Raw genomic sequence first — 22,769 nt, forward strand, 5'->3', positions numbered from 1 at the left:
AGTAATTTAATCAACTTATTAAAGAGGAAAAGTCAGAGAAAAAGCGCTCTCTGAAATAAAGGAAGATGGTGCATGGGTGCAGTTTTAGAGGCAGCCTCCAAAAACAGCTCCAAAAATGTTTGTGAAGTAATTGCTGACTGCTGTGGCACAAGAGTAAAATTTCTCCCCATTCCTGTTAAAGAAGAGGATTGGAAAATCCACTTGGTAGAACTCTACGCAGCAAATTCAAATTCTCCCAGTTTCATCCCTGTTGCCCCTGTCCCATTGGAAACTCATATATACAACTATGTACACTCATTGAGTGACGTAGTTGGATTTATTTAAAAAAAAGATCTTCAGGAGCAAGGGGTCCAGATGAAATTCCGATGATGGTAATTAAAAAGGAACAACTTTTGTGGGCCACGTTTTTAGTCCCACTGTTTTACTTCTGTTATTCTCAGGGAAAGATATTGCCATCGTGGTCTGGAAGTATTTTAATCCCCTATACAAAAAGGGCCCTAGAACTTAACCGGGTAATTACCGACAAATAGCTTTATTAGATGCAGTGGGGAAAATATTTGCACGCAGTATTCTCGATCATCTCACGGAATGGGTCATGGAGAATAAGCTCCTCCCTATAGAAAAAGCAGGTTTTAGAAAAAATCATTCCACCCTGGGTAATATCACCATGTTGAAATTAATAGAGGAGAAATATACGTTATCTCATAGGTCTAATGTTTACATGGCCTTCATAAGTTTTTCAACGGCCTTTGATAAGGTAGACAGGCCGCTACTATGAAGGAAATGACATAATATGGGATTGCCTGCTCCCCTGTTGTCCTTAATTATCGCATTACATTCTCAAACCTGGTGTTGGGTATTAATAGGAGGAAACCAAGGATTAACATCTGTAATTTCCATAGAAAATGGTTTGAAACAAGGTTGTTTATTAGCCCCACTACTATTTTCCTTATATCTAGCAGACTTACCCGACTGTCTTTCTCAGCGAGAAGGCGATGCTCCAAAGATAGGCAGCCGTCCTTTTGCATGTCTATTTTATAAAGACTATATAGTAGTTATGCATCTAACTCCTATAGGGCTAAACAAAAAGTTGTCATGATTACAGAATTATACGACGGCTCATTTTTTGAAGAGCAATGTTTCCAAAATTAAAATTTTAATCATGAAAGGTGACAGAAGTAGAAGATCGAGTAAATTCAATTGGCATTTTGGTCTCAAAGTTGGAGGTGGTTGTTTCATATTTAGGGAAAATAATAGCGAGCAATACGAAGAATAAACTTCATATCAAACACACCTCCTGTAAAGCTATGTTCCACGCTAATGGTCTGCACATTTTTTACATCTACTGACTGTCTTTAAAGCAAAAATTCCATCAACTTGACTTTATGCTATTGAATCAATCCCTGTAAAAGATTTTAGTTTCTTAGAGAGGATAGAAGGCCAGATTTTACGTAAATTGTGTAATTTTAATACGCTAGTTCCATCAGCTGCTATTAGATCGGAATTTGGATTGATAAGCACCTATATCCAAGGCGTTTCCAGAGTTTTACGTTGGGGATACCAGTTAAAAAATAGTGAATCTTATTCACTGAGAGGTTTCATGTGTCTCTAAATTTTTGATGGTATGGGGGAAATACTCCTTATATCAAGACTTCTCTCTGGCACCAAATTTTTTTTGTGTTCAGGAAGAATCTTTGGTTTCCCTCCCGTTAGTAGAATTTAAATTCTTTGTCGTAAGATCACTTTTAATAGAGATATTGAGTTCTATAATACTATAGAGAGATTAAAGATTACAGCCAGGACAACTTCCCTGAGACTTCCCCAGAAATATTTAACTTGGAACTTAGATCATGGAACAAGACACTGGTTCTCCTTATTTCGATTAAATCTCCTACCTCTAAACAATTTAACAGCACACTGGTCCCAGAATTTGAAAAATGGAAAAAAAATGTAATTTTTGTGAACTGAGCATTCAGAACCTGGATCATGTTTTGTTTGTTTGTACAGCACTGGCCTTTAATCGTCGTCGCTGGCTTAGGCCGATGTTTTTAGAAAATGGTGTTAAGGATGCAGCTTCAGCTCGCGACTTTCTTTTTAGTCCCAAAAATGAAGCAGTTTGTGCAAAACTGCTCTATTTTTTTAAAGGAATTTATGGACATATTTTAATTGTATATTTTTCAAATGGGATGTAATTTATGAGCCATTTCCACACTATGTAGTCGTGATATCCTCTTATTTACGAATGTATTTCACATTGTTCTGTCCTCCATTTTAAAGGCTTTTGCATATATCATTTTTAACTTTAATTGTAAAATGTGCACATGATCCGGTTGCTTTTTAAAAAAAAAAAAAATTTAAAGACCTTTATTGTACACTTTCAGCATGACACAGCGTAAGGCCTACAACCCGTTCGGGCCGGCCGCAGCAGAACCAGAGCTCAGGCATTATAAATCGGATAACACAGCCGCGTGGCCGACAACCCAAGGGTCCGGCGGCGAATAGAAACTATGTGTACCATATATCAAGTATTTCAGGCATACGACATGGCTTAGGTCTATGATTTTACAATAACCAAACTTTTCCGTGAACTGTAGAGGCACGCATAGCACAAGCAATCCTACGAAGGTGAGAGGGCAGACAGTCATACATTGCAGTGTATGGTTGACCAGCAGTGCGGCCATCAGCCCATCCCCCACATCCCAACATCTGTTCACAAAGGGCGGAAAACAGCACACCAGGCGACACAACCATCAGCATGGAAAGACCAGGCTCAACCCTCAATCTGAAAGATCCTCATCCGGGTCAACTCGCGGTGGCTCACATATATCCCCCCTAAATTTATTCCATGCCCCCCAGATTTGCCCCCATTTTGCCGGGCAACCTCGATGAACAAACACCGCCTTTGCGGCCACCATGGCGTCGTCCATATCTTTGCACCAGTCTCTCAGCGTGGGCAGGACGTCAGAACCCCACAGTCTGGCTATATTGCGCTTCGCCACCATCATACCTAGCACAGCCCAGTCCTGCTGACGACGAGTTAGATCTTCCGCCTCCCAAATGTTTATCAGACAGCGACGTGGGTTGGGCAGCAGGGAAACGTTTGTGGTTTGGGAAATGGTTCGCATAACCGCTGCCCAGTACGTGGCCACACATCTACAGTCCCAGATCGTGTGGTAAAAAGTCCCCCTCTCCCCGCATCCACAGAGGCAAAATTCGTGAGAGGTCCTTCCTATTTTGTGAAGAACCGTACTGGTGTAGTATGTGCGGTGAACAATTTTCAACTGAACCAGTTTAAGTCTGGACGGAATCGCCGATTCCTTTGTCGAGGAGAGCGCCTCCTGCCATTCTGAGTCATCAAGATCACCGACATCTCCCGCCCAACAAAGGCGTAACTTGGATAGCATGTCAGGGAGGTTGTTGACCAGTTTCCGATATGTGAGGGATGTCGCTTTGTGGGGCATATGTTCTGTAAGCAGTCTATCTTCTAGAGGGGTGGAGTCCTGTAATGTAGTTCCGGCCGGGATGGTTGAGAGAAGTGCGTGTCTTATTTGCATATATCTGTAATATTCTGATTGGGCCATATCGTGTTTGGTTTGTAGAAAAGCGAAGTCAACTATGGTACGTTTTCTCCAGAGGTCACCCACCACGGAGATACCTATGGAGTCCCATGCCTTGAACCCTTTGCTATTACCCATGAACCCCAATTTGTGTGAGTCCCACAGGGGTGTCATTAGTGTAATAACGTGTGCGCATTGAAGGTGTCTATGTGCCTTGTACCAGATCTGGATTGTGTGGCGGGTCGGGCCTATCAGATCAGATGGGACTCTACGATTATACAGGTTTCTTAGCAGGCCCCTGGGTTCAATACCTTGCCTATCCGCCAAAAAGGCTGGTTCCGCTTGCGCGGCATGGAGCCAGTAATTAATTTGCTTAAGGTGGGCAGCCCAGTAGTACAGTTCAATATTGGGAAGCGCTATACCCCCATCATACCAGTCCTTTACCAGCTTGCATTGCGCAATCCGGGCCGGTTTCCCGTCCCATAGTAAAGTAGATACAGCTGCCGCGATATTCTTAAAGTAGGAGGGGGAGACCGGGAATGGTGTGTTCTCAAGGAGGTACAGAAAACGGGGCAGCGTCGTCATTTTGAACAATGCGGCTTTGCCCAGGAGAGTGAGAGGGAGGGAGCGCCACACCTTCACGTCCCTTTTGAACCGCTCCAAAGGGGGTCCCAGATTGAGAGCGTGAAATTCGTCCGGGTCGGAAGAAACTTGGATTCCCAGATACTTGAAGGGGCTGTCAGTATAGCGTAACGGACAGTCCGCCGGGAGCGGGGGTGGGGTTCCAGCAAGAACGTATAAGACTGATTTAGTCCAATTAATTCTATATCCCGAAACCCTCCCAAATTTCTCGCAGACGTTCAGTAGTTCTAGAATAGATTTTTTAGGGGAGGTGAAATACAAAAGGATATCGTCCGCGTAGAGAGATATCCGATCTTCCCATGTCGGCGACCATCTGATGCCTTTGATGGATGGCTCCCACCTGACCCAGATCGCCAGCGGCTCAAGTACTAGCGTAAACAGTAAGGGGGACAATCTCTGGAGATGTGAGCATTCGCCGCTATCTGGGCCAGTGGCTTAGTGTAGAGCAAGGGGACCCACCCGCAGAACTTGGGGCCGAAGCCCATGTGGCGCAGCACAGCAAACAGATAGGGCCACTCTACCGTATCAAACGCCATAGTGGCGTCAAGCGAGAGAAGTACCGCCGGCTTCTGTATATACTCCCGGCGGGCCATTACCGCCTGAAGACGTCGTAGATTATGCGAGGTATTACGATTCGGCATAAATCCGGACTGATCCGGGTGAACCAGGGTGTGCAGGTGCGGCGCCAAACGCTGTGCCAGTAACTTGGCAAGGATCTTCGGTTCCGCGTTTAGTAAGGAGATGGTGCGGTAGGAAGAGCATGATTCCGGTGCTTTACCAGGTTTATGGATCGGGATTACTGTGGCAAGGCGTTGATCTCTAGGGAGTTCCCCCACGTCAAGGCTGTCCGTAAACATTCAGAGAAGATGGGGGGCCGTTATCTGGGCAGTGTGTTTAAACAGTTCTATTGGGAGTCCGTTGGGACCCAGAGCCTTGCCAGATGCCAGTGCGCTGGTCGCTTCTCGTATCTCCTCCACAGTGACGTCCGCTTCAAGCTCCAATGCTGCCTCAGGTGAGAGGCTGGGGATCGTCAGATCCTTGATATATTCATAGGCTTCGTCAGCCGAGTATGGTGCCTGGGGGGCGTAGATTGCCTCAAAGTGATCAGCCAGCAGTTCGACTATGGCTCCGGGGTCCGAAATCGAGTGTCCCCCTGGTGGCGTCAGGTGTGCAATCACCCTGCCCGCTTTTTCTTTTCTGTCGAGCCAGGCCAGCATCTTCCCTGCCTTATCGCCCAACTCATAGACCCTATGACGGGAGGCTTGAATCGTGGTCTGTACCAACTCCCTTTGGTATGTCACCCACTCAACGTTCCGCAGTCGAACTGCCTGCGCAGTCGCCGGAGAAGGGTGGGACTCCTGGTCAGAGATCGCACACTGAAGCGCGTCTTCAAGGGCACCAAGATCTTTACGCTGAGCACATTTCTGGGCAGCAATGAATGTAATTGCCTGCCCATGTATGACCGTTCTATACGCTTCCCACAGGGTGCTATGGGAGCTCACGGAGTCAGTATTGTCCTGAAAGTAGTGGGTAGCGGTGTTGGAAAGGGTTTTCCTCAAAGGGGGGGCTCTGCAGATAGCTCGCATGAATGGGAAAGACGCGGGTTCTATGGGGACGGTGATTCGTGTAAGTGAGCCGCAGCGGCGAGTGATCCGAGATTCCTCGCGGACGGATGTCCGCCTCTGCAATGCCGTGGAGCCCATCACCGGACATTAGAATGTAATCTAGTCGTGAGAGACAGTGATGTGTCGCTGAGTAGTAAGTGTATTGCTTCTCGTAGGGATGTTTGTGTCGCCAGCTGTCCGTGAGGCCAAGGGCTTCTATTAGGCCAGCGAATCGCCCGCCTCCCCGCACCGTCGTGGTATGTGGGTGTCGGTCCATTGTGTGATCTACAACATCGTTAAAGTCGCCCCCTATTACTAACGTCGCCGTCGGTAATGACCGTAGAAAGGCCGCAAGGGCCGTGTGTGTCGTGGCGTGTAGGCCCGGTGGGACATACACAGATACAAAATTGAAAAGTTGGCCCTCCCACTGTATCGTCGCAGCTGCAAAGCGGCCCTGGGAATCAATTTTGGTCTGTTGACACTTCATCGGAAAGTTCTTCCGAATAAGTATTCCCGTCCCTCTAGAACCGGAGGAGAAGTCCGCATGTGCTATGAATTTATACCCCCATCTGTCCATCGCTCTCGAGGCCAGGCCCACAAGGTGAGTCTCTTGCATCAGGACTATCGCCGGGTTGCTACGCTTCAGGTATTGCAGTACTAGGCCCCGCTTCACCCTGTCGCCTAGGCCCCTGACATTCCATGTGAGGACCGTGAAGGTTGACGTGTGAGAGGGATGTGGCGCGCACTGTTCAGGTGTAACCATCACGTGTACTGCCATTGAGGTGCGTGTGTGATTTTGTACTGGGCAATAGGGGACGGGTCCCGCATCCCACCTCTGGAAGGAAAGTGTCTCTAGCTAAACGCGTAGCATGCGCCATAGATCGTCTCATAATGCAAAAACCAAAACTAAAACAATCAAACATTCCCCCTCCTCCCCCCCTCCCTCCCTCCCTGCTGCACGGGCCCAAAACCGCCCGCCTCCCCAACTTAGCAGAGTGCTTAGTCCCAACCCAACCCAAAGTACTTGCTTGCAAGGGGTAAGTAGCTCTGTGACCTCACGAGCGGCTCCAAGTGAGCACCTCTGTCCAGCTCGGAGTGCTCGCCAAGGGTTACATCGGCCATGTTCCAAAGAGGTGTCTCTCAAGGGCTATGATTGCAGGGGCCTATTCTTCTGTGCGTTCTCCGTCCTCCAGGCCTGATTCCGCAAATAGATCCTGGCTATGACCTTGAGTTGTCTGGTGATCTGGTTGATTATCCGGCCAGTGGCCACGCTGACCCCCGCCACTTCGTCGCGGAGCTACCACTCGTCTCCAACCGTCCAGCCAGTCTCTCGCCGCCTCCGGGGTGTCGAAGAACCACGCCTTATGATTATCCACGATGCGTAGCCGTGCCGGGAAAAGCATGGAATAGGGTATCTCCTTAGCCCGCAGAGCTTTTTTGATGTCAGTGAAAGTCTTCCGTCGCCGGGCCACCTCAGCCGTGTAGTCTGGGAAGAAGGCAAGAGTGGAGTTCAGTATCTTAACAGGAGCAGAGACCCTGGCTGTTTGCAGTATGGCGTCCCTATCACGGAAGTTAAAAAGTCTAGCCAGCACTGGTCGCGGTTGCGCCCCTTGTTTGGGCTTTCCTCCGGGGACCCTGTGCGCTCGTTCAACAGAAAAGAAATGGGAGAGGCCCTTTGGCTGCAGCTTCGTCCTGATTAAATCCTCCACATACAGATCCATGGATTGCTTGCCCTCCGACTCTGGAATACCTAAAATCCGGACGTTGTTTCTCCTGGAGCGCCCTTCCTGATCGTCCAGTCGTTCCTGTAGTTTTCTGGTGACCGCCTCCATGCGCTCAGCAGCAAGTTGTAGTTCCGAAGTGTCGTCCACCAATGATTTGGTGACTACTGCCACCTGCGCCACACGTTCCGTCATCTTGTGGAGGTCTGCCCTGAGCAGGCCAACGTCCGTTGAGATAGACCCCACCGTCGTCTGTACACTGGAGAGCATCTGCATCAGATCTTCTAATGTAACTTTTTTGGAGCTATCTCCCTCCGCACTCTTGTCCGTGGATGTGCGACCCTCCGTGTGTCTCGCAGCGTTCTTTTCAAAGGCGTATTTTTCCAGCTTGGATTGCGCCGCAGAGTGCCTGGTTCCTCTTCCCGCCATAGCGTTTATGTTATGGCTTGTGATCGTGACGGCGCTTCTGTGGCGCAGTGTGGCCGTAGGCAATCCGGCAGTAAAATGGCGTCGTCGGTCAGGGTCACCGGTCCGCCGTAAGGGAGATCAGCGTCAGGCACCGCCCACCTCCACGCACTCGCCAACACTCCTTATCCGCCTCCCAGGCTGTAGTGACTCACAGTTGCACTGCCCTTCTTAAGCCCTAGAGGAGTCTCGGGCTCTGCGAGGATTGTTTGGCCTCTCCAATATCGCACCAATTCCGGCAGCGCTGACCCCAGGGGCCGTCACTCAGGTCGTCCCGTGTTCCAGTGATCGGCTCCCACTTTCAAGATGCGAGTCCGGGAAGAGGCGGGGTCGGGCGCCGCAGTCGCGCACCGCCCGCACAGCAGTGCTTCGGACCACCTGGCACCGGGGCTCTCAAACGCCGGGGCCGCCGCTCCCTACACCCCGGGGCAGCAACGTTGTCGGGCGAATGGCGTCCCCAGGCCGACCCACCTCCGGTCCCGTTCAGGACAGCCGGCGCCACAGACCGCACTGTACCAGCGGTTACTTCCGGCAGGGCTCCCCAGACCACAGGGCACTCGCGGCTCAGCAAGCCGACCGGGTCAGGTCGGCGTCCGGCGAGTGTCTCAGGGCCCGTCTCCGCACCACGGTCTATCTTTGTCCGGCGGCACTTGATCCGGCCCGGAATAGGATTGGATCACACCCTGCAGTGTCGGCACTCCGGTCCGGCTACCCGAGGCACAATGTGACGGCTGGATAAACGGATTAGTGTACTGGGAGCCGCTTCAGTCACAGAGCTCCCGCACTACGCCGCCATTTCGTTTGGCTCGTAGCCACGCCCCCCCGATACGGTTGCTTTTTGATTATTTGCACAATTCAGGATATGTTCTGTTCCCTCATTGTGGCTGCTAATTCCAAATTTTACTCCTTGAAATTGCTATAAATTGAAAAAAATTTATTTGGACTGATTTGTCATTATTGCGCTGTCACAAGTTTTTATTGCACCATTTGTTTTAATTAGTATCAATCTTTTTAAGTGGACCTCATTGGAGTTCCAAAACTTTAATAAATTGAATTGACAGCACGCTACACTTCATGGCCTGTTTCTAAGTAAAAAACACAGTTGATGGACAGAATGTAGAACAATGTCATACATTCACCCCAGTACAAGGATCTGGGCCTAAATCCATTGTTTTTTTGCACTCCACACCACCCTGGGTTAGACACTGGCTATATGCAAATCAGCTCTGACCCTGTGCCTCATGGGAACAGTCCAGTCCGAACTACCAAGCCATGTCTTTCCCAGACCGGAATCAAGCATCCAAGGACCGGTTTCTGGCTATCAGCCTTCATCAGCCTGGATAGCTTGACTCCAGTGGTGTGGAGAGCCTGGGACTCACGTCTGAGCATACCCAGCCCACTCGGGGTGAAAATTGCAAAAAACACAGTTGATGGAAAGAATGTAGAACAATGTCATACATTCACCCCAGTACAAGGATCTAGGCCTAAATCCATCATTTTTTTGCACTCCACACCACCCTGGGATAGACACTGGTTATATACAAATCAGCTCTGACCCTGTGCCTCATGGGAACAGTCCAGTCCGAACTACCAAGCCATGTCTTTCCCAGACCGGAATCAAGCATCCGAGGACCGGTTTCTGGCTATCAGCCTTCATCAGCCTGGATAGCTTGACTCCAGTGGTGTGGAGAGCCTGGGACTCACGTCTGAGCATACCCAGCCCACTCGGGGTGAAAATTGCAAAAAACACAGTTGATGGACAGAATGTAGAACAATGTCATACATTCACCCCAGTACAAGGATCTGGTCCTAAATCCATCGTTGTTTTGCACTCCACACCACCCTGGGTTAGACACTGGCTATATGCAAATCAGCTCTGACCCTGTGCCTCATGGGAACAGTCCAGTCCGAACTACCAAGCCATGTCTTTCCCGGAGCAAGCCGGACTGAAGACGGCTGGAATGCCAGAAACCGGTCCTCGGAAGCTTGTTTCCGGTCCAGGGAAGGCATGGCTTGGCAGTTCGGGCTGGACTGTTCCCATGAGGCACAGGGTCAGACTGATTTGCATATAGCCATGTCTGAACTGGGGTGGCAGAGTGGGCTAAAGAACGTTGATGGATCAAACCCAGATCTTTTGACTGGGTGTGAGTGTTTGATTGGTTCAGATGCTCAGTCCATCACCACCCCCTTTTGTACTGCTTTGGCCACCATAAGTGTGGCAGGGTATGCTCAGACGTGAGTCCCTTGCTCACTTTGCCACTGGATTCAAGCAAGCCGGGCTGAAGATGGCTGGAATGCCAGAAACCGGTCCTCGGAAGAAGTTTCCTGTCCAGGGAAGGCATGGCTTGGCAGTTCGGGCTGGACTGTTCCCATGAGGCACAGGGTCAGACTGATTTGCATATAGCCATGTCTGAACTGGGGTGGCAGAGTGGGCTAAAGAACGGTGATGGATCAAACCCAGATCTTTTGACTGGGTGTGAGTGTTTGATTGGTTCAGATGCTCCGTCCATCACCACCCCCCTTTTGCACTGTTTCTAAGTAAGACATCTACAACTGGTGTCCAAATTAGCACATGCCACATGTTTGTTTGACTGTTTTATATTCATATTTGTATGTATTTTCTAAAATGCTTGATTCTAATTAACAGTAAGTTGAGGGAACTTTGAGATAATATTCAGGGGATAATATAATTGAGTCAGACACCAGTTTGTAGAAACAGCTGAAGGAAGTAGTCATCCATGTCAGCCGATAGGTGATAGTCTTAGTGAAAAGACGACTGAGCGAAATGTAACCAATGAAGATGATAGCCACTTTTACATTGCATAATGTGTCTTGGTATTGCCAAATTGTGATTGTTAATTGCACATATTTAGGAAATTTGGTTAAAATTGTCTTGCAGAAAAGATGGGTGAGGTAAAATATTTCAGTTCAGAACTGAGTTTAGTTTCGCTTTAAACAATTGAGTTTTTTAGATACTACTGTAGCATGAATTGTATAATAATGTATTTGGTTTCTTTAACATGGTGTCAAATGCCTGAATATGGATTGTAATAATGCTGATAGACCACGTATACATGCAGTTATCAGGTATAAATCTACAATGTGCAAAAATTGTAATTATCATGACCCAATGCGTAGTCCTGGAAATTAGAGGCTCAAAGTATTTTGTGTTCTTACCCTATTATATGTTGCGTCTAGTGCCCCCCCTAGACTTTGGCATGGTTTTGGAGGCATCCCTTGGGGTCATAAACAGGGAGCTAACGTATTTTACTGTCTCGTCCTTCGTTTTAACTGACTGTTATTTTGTCTTTTCTTTTTTTTGAAGGGCTTACTTTGGATGAGGATTTACCAGTGATGCTTCCTGAATCAAATCCAAAAATCGATGTACCTAGTTCTTCCCATACTGCTGAAGGTATTTATTCTGCTCGTTTTCAAAAGAAATAAGTGGTGCTGCAACAGTTTTCAGAGTGGGGGTTCTGCAATCTGTGTTGCATACCAGAGTCATAGCAATAATGAAAACCCCAAGCATCATACTAAGAACAGGTATAGCAAATGAGCCACGTTCATTCAGTAGGAGAATAAGTGTATGATTTGTAGTAGCCAGAGTGCATTTTGGGACACACTGTCACAAATATCTTACTAAAGCTTGGTGTGAGAAGTTGGCCTGGTATATGATGATCACTATTCTAGTGAGCACCTTGCACCAGTCCAAACAACCCTTATGGTGATGGTTGTAAGTCAACCTTCTAGACCAGCTATCCTAGAGGTAGCGTGGACAGAACAGACTTAGGCTAAAAGACTCTTCAGGGCGTGTAAAGCCAGCTGTTTTACCATATGTAACCCCTTGAATACCAAATGAAAGGACACCACAGAGGATATATATAAAATATATATGTATTTATTCACTAACACACTCCTCTGAACTCTTTATGAGATCAGAGGCCAAAGCATATAACAAGTTACTCTTAGAAATACTTTAAATAGCACAATTTACAGTTAGGCCCTAGGGGCGCTTAAAACCATGTACTAAGTAAGTTGTATAAGAACCAAGACTTTGGAAAGAGAAAGGCCTAGGGCCTCGAGGATCGCTGGGGATACACTATCTGACCCTTAGGTTAGGAGTAGGAGGCCCACAGGCGGCGCGTGCAGAGTCAGTACTCTCACGCGAGAGTCAATAGAAAGTCAATAGGAACGTAAAAAGGTAAGTAATGAAGTTTTAGGACACTTCCGTCTAACTAGGATTACACAACTAGCAAAACTGGACACTAGGTTAGTCAATTCCTAGAGGAGCACCGAAGTACTCGGCGTTACCTCACCCACGGGCTGCGGGTGCATAGGTGTCAAAGTGTGTCGGGTTTTCTCGTCGTTTCCTAAGGAGCCTCGGAAGAAGATGCTGCAGGCGACCAGGAGGAAGATGTCCGGGTGGATCCAAGGGTGGATCTAGGATGAAGAGGACCTGAAAGCAGAGGGGACAGAGTCTAGGTCACTTGCCAGTGACCGGGTGGAACCAGGAAGGAACCAGATGTTGTCGAGGAGCAATCAGGTGCATATGTGAAGCCTGTCGTTGAAGCCATGCGGACCAGGAGGCGTCGAGGACGACCAGGTGCTGGAGAGGAGCTGTCCCACAAAGGTTCTCGCAGATGGAGGGGTCGACTTCAGGATTAGAGCCAACAAGCCTAAGCAAAGGCAACACACGCAGGATACACAAAAGGCTTCTGGTGAAGACCAGGAGGGTCTGAGGTACTTCACCTTTTCAGGGAAGCGAGGGCCAGTCTGGAGCAACCAGACCAGCGATGGATTTTCAAATGAGTCGTCGTCAGAGGGCTACTAGCCAACGGGCCAGCAACCGGACAACGCGTCAAGCAGAACACAAGCAGAAGGGCCCCACGCAGATTTCGTGGAGTGTGGAGGGCTGGTCTTCGGTGCAGGTGGAGCTCGGGGACGGGGTGACTCAGTCCCCAGGGCACAGCTTCGAGGATGCCTCAGGAGCTGCGCTGTTAGCAAGTTGAAGACTTTCCAAGTTGCCTGCTTCCCCGAATTCCGACGCCTTCCACGGAGCTCAGCTGTGCTGGAGTCGTGCAGTGGGGTCAGAGGAGTCCGGGAGTCGAGGTCTTGTCAGGCTCTGCGCTCGAGTTCCGGCGGGAACAAGGACAAAGCAAGTCGTCGAGTTGCTGGATGATGCTTGGTTGCCCAGGGTGGTCACTCCTTGGCCACAAGGGAGATTCTTCAGTCTTCAGCTTCAGTTGAATATCGAAGGGTCCAGAGTTTCGTCTTCAGTTCGATTCCAGGATTAATCTAAAGTCTCCTGGGTCAGCTCCTACCTTTATACAACTAAAGGGGGCTGGTTTACTCACTAGGTCCCTCCTATGGGTGGGACCAGGAAAGGGGGTGGTTACACCCCCTTTCCTTTGTCCAGTTTCGCGCCAGAGCTGGGGCTGGAGTGCCCCAGCACCGGTTTGAACTGGACTATGCATGGAGCACCTATTGTGCCCCAGGCAGTGTCTGTTTCTTTTCAGCCCTCCCTGTCCCAATACACAATCAATCATAACATTTGTATAGCGTGCTACTCACCCGGAAGGTTCTCAAGGCGCTTGGGGAGGGTTCCGCTACTGCTCGAACAGCCAGGTCTTGAGTTGTTTCCTGAAGGCGAGATGGTCCTGTGTCAGCCGGAGGTGGATGGGGAGGGAGTTCCATGTCTTGGCTGCCAGGTAGGAGAAGGATCTTCCTCCGGCGGTGGCTCTTCGGATGCGTGGTACGGCGGCGAGGGTGAGGCTCGTAGAACGTAGCTGGCGGGTGGACGTGTAGAAGGTTAGGCGGTCGTTGAGGTACTTGGGGCCCAGGTCGGTGAGAGACTTGTGTGCCTGGGTAAGGAGCCTGAACGTGATCCTTTTGCTGACGGGGAGCCAGTGCAGGTCCCTCAGATGGCCGGAGATGTGGCTGCGTCGGGGGATGTCCAAGATGAGTCGGGTGGAGGCGTTCTGTATGCGCTGGAGTCTTTTCTGTAGTTTGGCTGTGGTTCCCGTGTAGAGGGTGTTCCCGTAGTCCAGTCGGCTGGTGACTAGTGCCTGGGTGACCGTCTTCCTGGTTTCGGTCGGGATCCCTCGAAAGATCTTTCGGATCATACGCAGGGTGTTAAAGCACGATGAGGAGACGGCGTTGACTTGTCTGGTCATCGAGAGGGAAGAGTACAGGATGAAGCCCAGGTTGCGTGCGTGGTCTGTTGGCTTGGGAGCGGGGCCCAGGGCGGGAGGCCACCAGGAGTCGTCCGTCTTGTCTGAGTTCAGTTTCAGGCGGCTGTTCTTCATCCACTCGGCGACGTCTTTCATCCCTTCGTGTAGGCTCGTTCTGGCGGTGGCGGGGTCTCTGGTGAGGGAGAGGATCAGTTGGGTGTCGTCGGCATAGGAGATGATGTTGAGGTTGTGTTGGCGTGCGATGGCTGCAAGAGGTCTCATGTAGACGTTGAAGAGGGTGGGGCTGAGTGATGATCCTTGCGGTACGCCGCAGATGACTTCGGTGGCCTCGGATCAGAACGGGGGGAGGCGGAGTCTTTGTGTTCTTCCGGCGAGGAACGAGATGATCCACTCCAGTGCCTTTTCTTGGATACCGATGTTGCTGAGGCGTTGAACTAGGGTGCGGTGGCAGACGGTGTCGAACGCTGCAGAGAGGTCCAGGAGGATGAGGGCCGCTGTTTCCCCGTTGTCAAGTAGGGCTCGGATGTCGTCGGTGGCTGCGATGAGGGCGGTCTCGGTGCTGTGGTTGGCTCTGAAGCCGGACTGCGAGGGGTCGAGGGATCCGTTCGTCTCGAGGAAGGCTGCAAGCTGTCTGTTGACGGTCTTCTCGATGACTTTGGCAGGAAAAGGGAGGAGCGAGATGGGGCGGAAGTTCTTGAGGTCGGTGGGGTCCACTGTTGGTTTCTTCAGTAGGGCGTTGAGCTCGGTATGCTTCCAGCTCTCCGGGAAGGTGGCGGTGTTGAAGGAGGAGTTGATGACGTCCCGGAGTTGGGGTGTGATGATGGAGTCGGCCTTGTTGAAGTCGTGGTGGGGGCAGGGGTCAGTTGGAGATCCGGAGTGCATGGTGTTCATCGTGCGGGCTGTGTCTTCGGTGGTCACTGTGGTCCAGGTGCGGAGGGTGGCGGTAGGGGGCGTTGGTTCAACGGTTGGGTGCGTGGATGGTGCGCCGAAGCTGTTGTGGATGTCGGCGATCTTGCGGTGGAAGTACGTGGCGAGAGAGTCGCAGAGATCTTGTGAAGGAGTGATGTCGTTGTTGCCGGTGCTGGGGTTGGAGAACTCCTTGATGATGCTGAAGAGTTCCTTGCTGTCGTGGGCGCTGTTGTCCAGTCGTTCCTTCAGTGATTTCTTCTTGGTGGTGCGGATGAGCTGGTGGTGCTTGCGGGTGGCGTCTTTGAGGGCGGTCATGTCTGTGGTCTGGTCGAGGAGCCAGGCTTTCTCGAGGGTGCGACAGTTCCTCTTGGAGTCCTTGAGTACGTCGGTGAACCAGGAGGCTTTCTTGCTTCTGGGTCTGCTGGGAGGGTTCTTTAGTGGCGCGAGGTCGTCGTCGGCGGCGGTCAGCCACTGCGTGAGGTTGTGTGCTGCTTCGTTGGTGTTCGTTGTGCTGGCAGGTGGGTTCTGGCTGAGAGAGGTGGTGAGCTGCTCGGCGGTGATCTTGCTCCAGCTCCTGCGAGGAACCTGTGGCGGTGGGTCATGGTTCTTCTGAAGCTGAAGTGGACGCAGCTGTGGTCTGTCCAGTGAAGTCCGGTGGAGTGGCTGAAGGTGATGTGCTTGCTGGATGAGAAGACGGGGTCAAGCGTGTGGCCGGCGTAGTGGGTGGGGGTGTTGACCAGTTGCTTGAGTCCGAGGTTGGCGAGGTTGTCCAGCAGGGCGGCGGTGTTGCGGTACTTGTTGTTCTCCAGGTGGAAGTTGAGGTCCCCTAGGAGGATGTAGTCAGCGGAGCGGAGGGTGTGCGGGCTGATGAAGTCCGTGATGTCTTCGCTGAATTGTGTATGTGGTCCCGGGGGTCTGTAGACGAGGGTGCCTCTGAGGGTGGTCTTTGGGTCGGTGTGTATCTGGAAGTGGAGATACTCGGCGGCGGCGAAGGTGTCGTTGGAGTCGGTTGTGATGTGGATGGTGTTCTTGTGTACGATGGCGATGCCTCCTCCAGTCTGGTTGACGCGGTCTCTCCGGATGATCTTGTATCCATCTGGGATGGCGATGGCGATGTCGGGTGCTGAGGAGGCGTTCATCCAGGTTTCTGTGAGGAAGGCGACGTCTGGTGAGGTTGTGTCGAGCAGGCTCCAAAGTTCGATGGCATGTCTGTGGATGGAGCGGGTGTTGAGCAGGATGCACTTGAGGTGGCGGCTGTTGGTGCTCGGCTTGGTAGCTGTGGTGCTGGTCTGGAGGCAGGTGAACTTGCAGGCCTGACAGGTGAAGGGTCCGTGGGTGCGTCTCGGGGTGGCTCGGTGGCAGGCTCTTGGTCGGTCGGGTTTGAGTGCGATGAGGGTGGCGGCGTCGTATGTCCGTCGGGGGCCAGGGGTCCTGGCGACGGGCGCAGAGGGCCTTGCCTTTGGCGCACAATCGGCGCGCCCGCTGCGCGTGGGAGTGGGCATCATAAGTAAGGAGCCGGGAGGGCGGGTGTAGGAGAGTAGGGTCTGCAATCCTATGATCACCCAGATTTTTGCTTTTTGCTGCACTGGTTTACGACTTTCCCTGGCTGTGGGCCTGCTAATCAGACCCACAGCCTAGCTGTTCTCTCTATCCAAGTTGTACTCAGGTACTGAATTGGCACTGGGCCCTCTCCAAGTCCCTGTACCCAGGGCTGAGGTGCACCCAGAAGTCTCCCAGGGGCTGAAGCATGTATTGTGCCACCCCTGGATTGACTAACTAAACTGACACAACTGGCTGCACGACAGCTGGGGCAAGGTGGTGTACTCACCCTTTGCTTTAGATATAGTATACCTATATCTAACCCTAAAATGGACACACAGATCTCCTATCAGTCACTCCTATGGCAGGCCTTAACAATCCTGAAGGCAGAGTGCTTGGAATCGTGTGAGATGGTGCTCTGGCATGAGCTGAGCCTGTCTGCGGCTTTCGGGATCCATCCCTTAGCCGTTTCCATGATATCGCATACCATATACTCTTAAGTGCATTATAATCCTCGCGGTTAAATGCCAACTCTGGTATCGCTTTATCAAAACATGTCGAGTAAGGTGTCATACGAATTGGAATACTAACCCCTCGCCAATTCTGGCGTCGGGGTTAGCTTTCCACCCTTCTAGAGGGACGCGACATGTATGTAACCCCTAACCCCGGTTAAAGTCCAACAGAGCCTTAGCATCCACAAAATGGATGCTGCCAACGAGACACAAGTCTGCCCTCCTGCTGCTGGGAGTCCTCCCAGAGCAGGAGATAAGGACAAAGGGTTTCCTGCCAGGGGCGGTGCCAGCACCGTCCCAGACAGGATTTTGTGTATTGTAGGTAGGCAGGGCTTCAGAGGAAGGTGACTGCACGTGGCACCCCGGTGCTCACTGTGCATAGGCTGGCTTGAACCAGTTCCAGGGACACTCCAGACCCTGTGCTGGGGAAAAGCCCGCCAAGGAAGTGGGTGTAACCACCCCGCTCCTGGTCCCACCCATAGGGCAGGACCTAGTCGCGTGCCAGCCCCCTTTTCCCAGATAAAGGTAGGGACTGGCCCCCTTCCAAATCAGATCATCTTTGAATCCTGAAACTACTTTCTACGAAAGGAACTCAAGACTTCTTCCTAAGATTTCTCCCTTGTGGCTAAGGAGTAGTCACCCTGCATCCGCAGGCACCATCGCAAGAACACTGCGGTCTTCTGCAAGTCCTTCCTCCGGAATCCGACTGCCTAGCTCGACGAGAACCGGCTTCCCTGGCACCTCTGACCTCTACCCACCTCTACAGCCCAGCTGAGAACCGTGGGTGCGACGAGACCTCGAGGGACCGGCCATCTGCAAGACTGCACGACTTCTGCACAGCAAGCCCGCCGAGTAATTTCCTGGTGAGTGCTTTGGGGTCCGAGAAGCCCGACCCTGAGCAGCTCCAGCACCGAAGTGCAGCCTCCCAGCATCTCCACGATCTGCGTGGGGCCCTTCTGCTTTTTGCTGCTCACCGCGTTGTATGGCTACTAGCCCGCTGGCTTGTGGCCTTCTGAACGACGCCCGACGACATCACTGCTGCTGGTCTGGTTGCTCCAGACTGGCCCTTGCTCCCTTCCCGAAGAGGAGCACCTCGGACCCTCCTGGTCCACTCCAGACGCCATTTTGAGTCCACCGCGTGGGCTTGAATTAGCCAAGGCTTGTTGCCCAATCCTGGGTAACTTCGACGCCGACAGCTTCATCCATCGTGGGACAGCTCGCCTCTCCATCCTGGTCGCCGACAACGCCTCCTGGTCCGTGAGATCTGCAGAGCCAGCGTCGCCCACTCACCTAGTCGAGGTGACTGCCATCCGGTGCCCTCCTGGTGCCCACTGACTACTGGCTAGTAGTCACGAACTTGGTCCCCTCTGCTTTCAGGTGTCATCTATCTTCGAGATCCAGGCTTGGATCAACTCGAACTATCTTCACTGGTCGCCTGCCAGCATCTTTCCTTCCAGGCTCCTGGTCCGGCAACGAGGATTCCCGACGTCTTTTGAGACCTATGCAGCTGCAGCCCCTGGGCTAGGTAACTTCGGCACTTCGGTGTCCCAGCATAGCCTCACTATCCAAGGGTCAGGATCCACTGTCGTTTTCTCCCTACCAGGTCGGGTTCGCCCGTGAACACTAACTTTACCTTTACTAGCCCCCATAGACTTTGTCCCGCATCCCGCGTGAGAGTGCACACTCTGCACCCGAGTCCCCTAGGTCTCCTAGAAGTAATCTAACGATTCCCTAGTCCAGTCCTAGCGATTCCAAAGCCTATTAGTACTGTACTTACCTGCTAGTAATTTCGCATTCCACTTTCAGAGTATATGGTTTTTCGTGCCCCTCGGGCATTTGTATATACTGTGCTAACTTAAGTATTTTCGTAAGAGTTTTGTTGTGTGCCTAGCACCCTGTCCTCATAAAGAGTACAGGGTTGTTGTGATTCTAATAAATACACTGTTTATTTTCATAACACTTGTGTGGTGTCCTTTCACTGGGTGTTCAAGGGGTAATGTGATGGTAAAACAGCTGGCTTAACACGCCCTCTAGAGTCTTAGCCTTAGACTGCTCGTATCCATGCTACTAGGATAGCTGGTCTATAAGGTTGACTTGCAACCAATCATCAATAAGGGTTGTTTGGACTGATATATAGTGATCACTAGAATAGTGAGCACTGCACATCAGGCCAACTTCTCACAGCGGGTCAGCTGGGTGGCAGCAGCGGGGCGGCGAATGGACGGCAGGGGGTGGGGCCGCAGGGAGGCAGTGGTGGGAAGCAGGATCGAGCGGCCCAGAATCCTGTCTGGGGTGGTGCTCGCACCTCTCCAGGCAGGAAACCTATTGTCCAGGCCTCCCTCGCTGCAAGGACTCCCAGCAGCAGGAGGTCAGACTTGTGTCTGTGGCAGAAGCATCCATTTTGTGATGCTGGGGCTCTGGTTAACTTTAACCGGGATAGTCAGAATTAACTTGTCTTCTTCCTCTAGAAGGGTGGAATGCTACCTCCGTCGCCAGAATTGGCAAGGGGGTAGTATTCCAAAGCGTATGACACCTTACACGACATGTTTAGATAAAGCCAAACCAAAGTTAGCATTTAACCGCGAGGTTAATAATGCACTTAAGAGTATATGGTATGGCAATATCATAGAACAGCTAGAAGGACATGGTTCCGAAAGCTGCATACAGGCTCAGCTCATGCTAGAGCACCATCTCACACATAACCAAGCACTCTGCCTCCAGGATTGTTAAGGCCTGCCATAGGAGTGACTTCTAGGTTACTGTGTGTCTATATTTAAGGGTAGATATAGGAATACTATACCTAAGCAAGGGGTGATTACACGACCTTGCCCCAGCTGAGTGATCAGCCAGTTGTGTCAGTTTGAGTGGCCAGCCAGGGGTGGCATAATACATGCTGCAGCCCCTGGTAGGCCATGGTTACACCTATGCCCTGAGTACCTAAGGTACACTTCTACAGGGGCTGATAAGGTGAGCCAATTCCCAATTGTGGATGTACCTCGAGTACATGGTTTGAATTTAGAGAGAGTTCATCTGGGCTGTGGTTCTGATTAGCAGTCCCACAGCCACATCTAAGTCGAAAACCAGTAAAGCAAAAGCAAAAAGTGGGGGTGACCATAGGAAGCAGACCCTACTCTCCTACACTTTGTTTGGTAGCTCACTGTCATTGATAGACTGCACATTTCTCATTGAAATGGCACTTCAGAATTTAAAAAAGTGCTTCAATTGTGCTCTTTTGACTGCTATGAAATATATGTGTTCGAGGCATGTGGACTGCTGAATTTATATCTATGCATAGATCGCTGCCTAGTGTTGGGTCCGGATGATTGCACATTGTTGTCTTGGAAGAGTCTTCGAAGTATCACGAGATAGGTGGCTCCTCCCTGGACTACAGTGCGCATGGGCATCCCCTCCATGCTCAGATTGTTTTTTTCTGCCATTGGGTTCGGATGTACTTCTTAGCTCAAGTTCGGAAATTGTAATAGTTACTCTTTTTTCGGGGCGAAAAGGCCTTAGAGGCGTCGGTATTGTCTTTTGTTCGGTGCCCTTTAGCTTTCCTGTTCTTTGAACTCGACTTCGGAAGACTTTTTGTCTTCGACGCCAAGGCCCGTCGACGATCGGCAATGGAACGGAGCCCGTTCAAGCGATGCCCCGTCTGTAACTCTAAATATCCCCACATCGACGTTCACCCGGTGTGCAACAAATGTCTTTCACCGGATTACGACGAGGCCAGCTGCATGGCCTGTTCGAAGTTCAGGTCGAAGAAAACTCTCCGTCTTCGACGCGCTGCACGACAGTCAGCGCGTGACTTGGCGCCAGACCCGGAAAACTTCTTCGGTGGTGATGACACCGACATAGTACACGACGACGAACCTGAACAATCGGACCTCGCGTCGGAACAAGACTTTACCTATAACGAGGACGAAGAACAATGATGAAGACATCATCGAGGTAGGAGACGAAGCACAACCTCTTGGAGCCGTCGACGACGACTCAAGCGAGGAGCTAGGCCCAACTGCAGTAGCGGGGCCTCATATAGACTCTTCCACGGCTCATGTCGAGGCATCGCCAGAAGGCCTTAGCCAAGATCTTCAACACCGTTCTCTAGTCTCGCTTCTAGGCCCGACTAAGAACATTTCTGATGAGCCATCGGTCGATCGACCACTCCTAGTGGAGAAATCGAAACCGAAATCAAGAGCCAAAAACGAAACCGAAACGGTTAGAAACAGCCTTTGGCTCGAAGACTTCGGAGCCGTCCAAGTCAAAACAGGTGCTCAACCCCTCGGAGTCGACAGGGGGCGTCGACCCGAAGATCGGAGCGACAAGGACTGTGTCTGCCGTTAAACACGTCTGGCTCACGTCGAAGTCCAGCTCCAAAGATGGCGACTCTTCTAGGGGGCTCAAGGACCAAAAGACCGTCGATCCGAAGGTCCAAAAGACGCATCTACTCAAGGCCTTCGAGCCGAGAACCACCATCGGCTCGAAGGAACACACCTCCGCCACCAGCACAAGTGTCCCCACTCCGCAGCACCGCGTCGAGTCGACGAAAAAGCACAAGCACGCGGACCAGCCGGGAATCCGCGGATCGAAGGCAAAGTCTTCGAAGCAAGTCGATCCGTCAGCAACACCTTTGGCGCCTATCAAATACTGACTCCCACCAACGGCAAGACCTAAAGCTGTGCAAGTCCAGAAAGCTACGGACTCATCCAAGTCCACGTCAGTAGCTCCGCCCGACAAGCCTCGGACCGAAACCGTTCAGTTCCAGCCACCGAGCTACGACAAACAGTCGAAGTTGTACATTGACTCAGAATCAGGCAGGCTCACCGTTTACAAACGGAAAATCAGGCCTGAAACACCTATGGAGCCTTACAAAATTCCACTCAAGAAAGAGACTCCACTACCTCTCCAATTCTTTTTGAGCCTATACACACATATGGGCAAGGCTATTCCTACTCACCTACAGCAGTCACTGAGGATGTGGAGGAAGGGGACAAGGAGGACCAGTTTAACTACCCTATAGACGCAGATCAAGATGAGTCACAGCCATGGGCTGACACTGTTGACCCCGATGAGCCTCACACCACCCCTGACAGTCATATGCAGTCAAAACTTCCCCTGCTGAGGACACTGCTGCGTTCAACGCGCTCATTGAAAGGGCGGCACATAACTGTGACGTAGATATGCACACTGACCCTGTGGAAGAGGACTTCCTTTTTGATACTTTCTCAACATCTGTTATGTTATGTTATGTTATGTTATGCACTTTTGTATTGCGCACAGCTGCCCCAGCTAAGGGGCGTCCTGGCGCATGGCAGGCAAAGTGCAACAGATAGCAGAAACACAACAGAGAAAGAAAATTTATTTAAAAAGGAAAGTTTTCAGCGCTTTGCGAAAGGCCAAAAGGTCATCCAGTAGCCGCAAGTCCGCGGGGAGGGAATTCCAAAGTTCGGCCGCCCTAACCCGGAAAGAGCGACCCCCAGCCCGACACAGCCTGTATCGGGGGACCACCGCGAGCGCTTGACTTCCCGATCTCAAAGCGCGGGAAGGAACATACCATGACAGGAGACCATCAAGAATTGGCGGTCCAACTCCCCTCAAGATCTTAAACGCCACGCACAACGCCTTAAACTGG

General features: G+C 51.1%; 1 protein-coding gene across 13 annotated transcripts in view; it reads left to right on the plus strand.

Annotated features, from left to right (window-relative positions):
* TDRD6 (tudor domain containing 6) overlaps positions 1 to 22,769 on the plus strand; it is a 2,679,339-nt gene that overhangs the window by 1,681,727 nt on the left and 974,843 nt on the right. For all 13 annotated transcript variants that reach the window (XM_078647663.1, XM_078647665.1, XM_078647668.1 and 10 more), the window contains one exon: positions 11,315 to 11,401. In XM_078647663.1, coding sequence (XP_078503789.1) covers positions 11,315 to 11,401 — 87 coding nt within the window. The remainder of the gene's footprint in view (positions 1 to 11,314; positions 11,402 to 22,769) is intronic.

Source organism: Lissotriton helveticus, chromosome 6 (assembly GCF_964261635.1).
Source record: "Lissotriton helveticus chromosome 6, aLisHel1.1, whole genome shotgun sequence".
NCBI lineage: Eukaryota > Metazoa > Chordata > Amphibia > Caudata > Salamandridae > Lissotriton > Lissotriton helveticus.